Below are 5,158 nucleotides of genomic sequence, written 5' to 3' on the forward strand. Positions count from 1 at the left end.
AGAGAAAGTTTGACAGACACCTTGAATCTCCTGTGTCAAAAGACTTTAACTAGGATGTAAAGATACAGAAAACAATGGGACAGAATCTATAACGCACAAGCAACACGATTCAGCAAGGAACTAGGCTAGCTCTGAAAAACAAGATAAGAAGTTTAAACAAACTATTTAACCTCTGAAGAATGAGTTACAGGAACAAGGTCACAACAATTAATCTCAAGACAGACATGAAGTGCCTTAGCTATGATATTTTTATTTAACAGAAAGGGAAGACAGCATTACCGGCGTCGTTTAAATGGTGATTTTGGCATGTCTGCTGTCGGGATCATCTGTTCTCCTGGTCTCACCCACATTATGGGGCCATCATCGCTTTGTGATCTGCACTCAAGCCTGAGGCTAGAAAGAGTGCCCCAGGGCAGTGTCATCTAAAACCAGAACACAAAAGATTGTAGACTGACACAGGCAGGATTCAGTTGATATTCCATCTTTCAGTAAACACTGGATCAGTTTAATTGCTGGAGGAGTGATATCGAAATCAACACAAACACTGAGAGTCAAAATGCTGCGTTTCAACCTGGGCTTAGAGCTAGCTTTAGATCAGGGGTGTCACAGATATGGCCTGCGGGCTAGATCCAGCCACCAGAGCCCGTCATCTGACCCGTGATGCTGTTTGTGGGTCTCAGACCAGCCCTGGGTGCTGCCTGCAGCATGCATGGCTGGTGTAGATCTGGCCTACAGACCAGCCCTGCATGCTGAATCCAGTACACAGGCCTGGTCCAGGGCATACGCTGCACACATGCAGCACCCAGATCAGCCCAGCCCTGCACGCTGGTGCTGTCACATGGGGTCAGTCTGTAAACCCAATTGAGCCCACAGACCAACCCTGTCTCTCTCATCTGGCCTGCAGTGCTGGTTGATTTTGATAGCCAAAGCAAAGCACCAGGAAACACACTGCACAAGAGTCCATAGTTTAGTAGCAAGAAATGGGGGGGTGGGAAATTACCATAGCTTCTAAAATTCATTACTCTTTCATCATCTAGTTCTTTGAACATAAAATAAGACAGAGTTGCTGTTGTCCTTGTACGGCATTCCAAAAATCCACTGCCAGAAGTAGAGCAGCTTTGCCCAAACTTTTCACATTATGCAATGAAGCAAGTTTTTAAAACTTTTGATAACATTATGCTCAAGAATAAGCACTATAAACAATTACTGCAAGTGTAATACTCACCCTCAGAAATGGAGATTCTTCTAACATATCAAGAAATTCTGGGAAATAATCACCAACTTCTTCATCTACTGCTCCAACAAGACTGATCTGCCGCATTGGACCTGCTCTGTAGGTTCCACAGCAGTACGTTCGATTAACCTGAGAATGGTTAGAAATCACACGCATTTTTGTTTCATGTCAGGAAACAAAAAGGTTCATTAATTTAGTGTACCAAGCTGCAATGAAGTTTCCATTCAGTTCCAGGATTCAGCTATAATCGGAAAGCAAGCAATGTTTTTGTAATGTACAAAATAACTGTTCAGAATGCCAGTTTCCAAAACAACAGGGCACATCCAAGACCTTAAGTGGTAAAGAAATGGACTGCAATAGTCATGCTGGTGAACTACTTATACAACACGTTTAAACTCTATCAAGTAACTATTTGACTTAGATTTAACCAAGGAGTTAAGTAACCATTCTCTGAATTGGATTTCTTTCCAGTATTTTATCATATGCCAGACTACTCTTTAGAGCTGAGATTTCTCCCCCCTCTCCTCCCGCTTAAATTTCACTAAGCTCTTTCAGACTTGACTTTCAGAAAAGTCTCCTCACATAGCTGGCAACAAATGGGGTTTGTTTTCCTCCTTTCTTTACAAGGACAGAACAGTATAGAGTTAATTAGAATGTAAAGGCATTAAAGAACTGCATGTCATTAAGCCAAGTCAGTTTTTGCTTAAATTACGTATTTACTATTTACTGTCATATGACTCCATAAAAGATCCAAAAAAAAAAAATCAAAAGCATATTTTTATGGCAACACCTGAGAATATATAGCTTTATTTGAAAGGCTTTTTTTTTTTTTTTTTTTTAATTCATTCAGTATTCTAAAAATCAGATTAAAAAATGAACCAGCAAGTAAACAGCATTTGGCATGGGATATGCAGTAAAAGCTTGACTGACAGAGGAAATGAACTAGAAAGGAGATAAAAAAGCAGGAACGAAAGGGAGACAGACAACAGCAGCATGGACTTTGGTATTAGGATCACAATGCTTGTGCTTTCCCTTTGTAGATTTCAAGCCACTCTATGGAAGTTAAGAAGCATTTTTAAGTGGTAACAGATGCTGAGTGATTTAAATCTTGATCACATTTAGTCAGTGAGCTAGGAGTCAATTCAACCCTCCAGGGCTATTTACATTGCACACCACATTTCCAGACAAACTAGACTGAATTCACAGCTCACACGAGCTCTCAGTGCTGATAGTTTGCACTAAATTCAAGGTAACTTTGGAAAGGATGCTGTTCACACAACAGCAGCACAAGGTTGTTTTTTTAGGAAAGCGTTATTGAAATGCCTGCAGCCTCTGACAACATGCATAGATAGAATATACACATCACTACTCATGGCACCTGATCTACTGAGCACTACCTTATTTAACACACCTTGTTGATTTAAAAATCAAAACAACAGAGATCATTAAGAAGCAGGAGCATATACTGACATTTCAAACAGAGTGCCAAAATACGATTTAGAGAACAAAAAACAAACAGCTCGTGTCAAACTTATGCCGCAAACACTCCTATAAGAAAAGGTCAATGGCAGCACACTTAAGGCTTCACACCTTGAGAAGTACAAGTTGACTCGTGCCAGAAGCTACCAGGGAGTTAAATGGCAGTTGGACATGATGTTAGCTATGTCCCTAAAAGAATGAAGTCATTAAAAGAATTTCATATCAGTATCAGCTCTAAAAATCAACTGAGAAAAAACACCACAACACTAATACTGAAGGCCTACAGGGCAAGAAAAATAATCTAAAAACTGCCAAACTAGCAGCCAAAGGAAAATCAAAATGTTTGGAGTCCTAAACTCTGAACTAGCCAATTTCAATAGTGCTAGCATCATCTTACACCAGGAAGACTTGCTGCTGAAGGTGCCAAAGGGGAAAAGCTTTAACCAGAAATGAAATATATTGTGAAGTTTGCAGCCTAAGAAAGTACCTTTTCCATGCGATAGGCAAACCAGAAGCCCCCAGTTGAATAGTTATTATAAACAGATGTAAAAAATCACTCTGCCTACCTATGAGTTTAAGGCAAAAGTTACACCTGAGAATCTACATCCTGAAACAGGAGTCCTTGTATTTTACCTTCTACCTTTGGCCTGTTAAAACAATATAATAGCTTGAAGAGCACAACTAAGTTTCAAAATTGACTAGTTTTCATATTAGAGAAAGAAAAAAAAATAATCAGACAAAATACTGTTTTCTTCATTTCCCCTATCTTACATGGGGCTTGTCTCCAGCTCTGGAAGAGTAGTTCCTGTTACCTGCCCTTACTCCAAGACGTGACCTAACAGCATGTTCCCGAAACTCCTTTTCCCTGGTTCCTTCTCCACCATCTTCCTTGCAGGCCCCTGGTGCAGTCGAGTCTCCCAAGCCTGTCAAGAAAGGAATGCTCTCTTGCTGGAAAAAAACCGAGCAGGCAGGAAGCTACCTGTCTGATCCCCCTGCAACAGCACGGGCATAGACAAAACCTCCAAGGTCACCAATGACATCAGAAATAGAAACATCACTTCACTCTGGAAGTTATTTATGCATTAAACACACCATGAAGTGTTGGGGGGGGGGGCAGAGGGGGCACCATTTAATGAAAGTGATGTTGACTGCATCTAGTATAGGAAAAGAGCATTTTAACTCTGAACATAGGACTGGCCTGGGAATCCATCATGTCCAGCCCTCTCCACAGACAACCATTTACCCAGGGATTTCCCCAAAAGACCACCACTTCAAACCCTCTACCGAATGAGGTTTGCCCAGATGGACAAGCCAAGACCCAGAGAGGCAAATGGCAGCCAGGGACTAAGTGACTTGTTTCTAGTTGAGCGCTAAAAGTTACTTCACAATAACATCACTTACAGGTTACTTAAGGCTTGCCTTTTGGGAAACTAGTGGCTATACAGCCTTCTTCCCCTCCTCCAGAAGTTACTCATCTACTTTATTTGTTGTGAGGCTGCAGAAAAACAAAGCAAAGTAGCTGGGTGGCAGTAAGGCTTTCAGAGCACAAAGACACGAAGCACTTCCTGTTCAAAGGCAGTTGTTTTTCTTTCTGATTTAAGAAAAAAGTTAAGACTTTGCTTCTCGTTTTGCCATTTCAGCACTTAACTCCAGATACCAAGCAAGGTAAATGTTGAGTTTAATTATAAATTAGTTGGCATAGCAGGTCTTGCTCTTGATTGAGGCTTAGGCAGTATTTAAGTTTGCCAAGAGGTACCAACCTCACATTTACACGTACCAATTTAAGAAAGTAGTATGGAACGGTGGATACTTGATGTTTCAAGATAGATGCTGCTTAAACAAAAGGTCTAAGGTTCCACCACTGCCTGACTCAACAGGTCAACTTACTTTGCTATCCTTTCATCCTGACAATAGAAAATAGATCAGATTAATAGTATTTAGTAGGAAGGTTTGAGTTGCTATTTCTCTCAGACTGGTGGAGCCAGGTCCTTACTCCTCCTCCCCCACGCTTCCCTTTTTCCATGTCCTGTAACCAAGCATATGGCAGAAGTTGCAGATCCACTGGAATCCAATGGGGCCACACCTTGAGAATTTCTGTTATGGCCCTGAACTTGCAACCTCAGGGCTGTCAACCATGCATGCGCCTTAGCACCTGCGTCACCCCAGCCCACAAGCCTTCGTCCATAACCTCTCTCTCTTTTCCACACCTACACATCTTTGATCCTTACCTTTGACAGACCTTTCAGGGACACACACACACACACACACACAGCAACAAAATTTCCATTAGCTGGAAAATGAGAGTTAATGCTTCCCCTTAGCTGAAAGGTAAAAGAGTCTTAAGGTATTGATGCTTATAGAAGTTAGAGTCAACCACTTGAAGAGACAGACACTACGCAAGTTCAACGTTTCAAGGAAGAAAAGAAACACACACACACACACACA

General features: G+C 41.4%; 1 protein-coding gene across 1 annotated transcript in view; it reads right to left on the reverse strand.

Annotated features, from left to right (window-relative positions):
- Nucleotides 1–5,158, reverse strand: part of RSBN1 (round spermatid basic protein 1) — a 32,695-nt gene that overhangs the window by 8,632 nt on the left and 18,905 nt on the right. The window contains exons 3-4 of the mRNA XM_019514096.1: nucleotides 1,226–1,363; nucleotides 280–422 (exon numbers count right to left, since the gene is read on the reverse strand). Coding sequence (XP_019369641.1) covers nucleotides 280–422; nucleotides 1,226–1,363 — 281 coding nt within the window. The remainder of the gene's footprint in view (nucleotides 1–279; nucleotides 423–1,225; nucleotides 1,364–5,158) is intronic.

This window comes from Gavialis gangeticus, unplaced genomic scaffold (assembly GCF_001723915.1).
Source record: "Gavialis gangeticus isolate Ggan-Ray unplaced genomic scaffold, GavGan_comp1, whole genome shotgun sequence".
Taxonomy (NCBI): domain Eukaryota; kingdom Metazoa; phylum Chordata; order Crocodylia; family Gavialidae; genus Gavialis; species Gavialis gangeticus.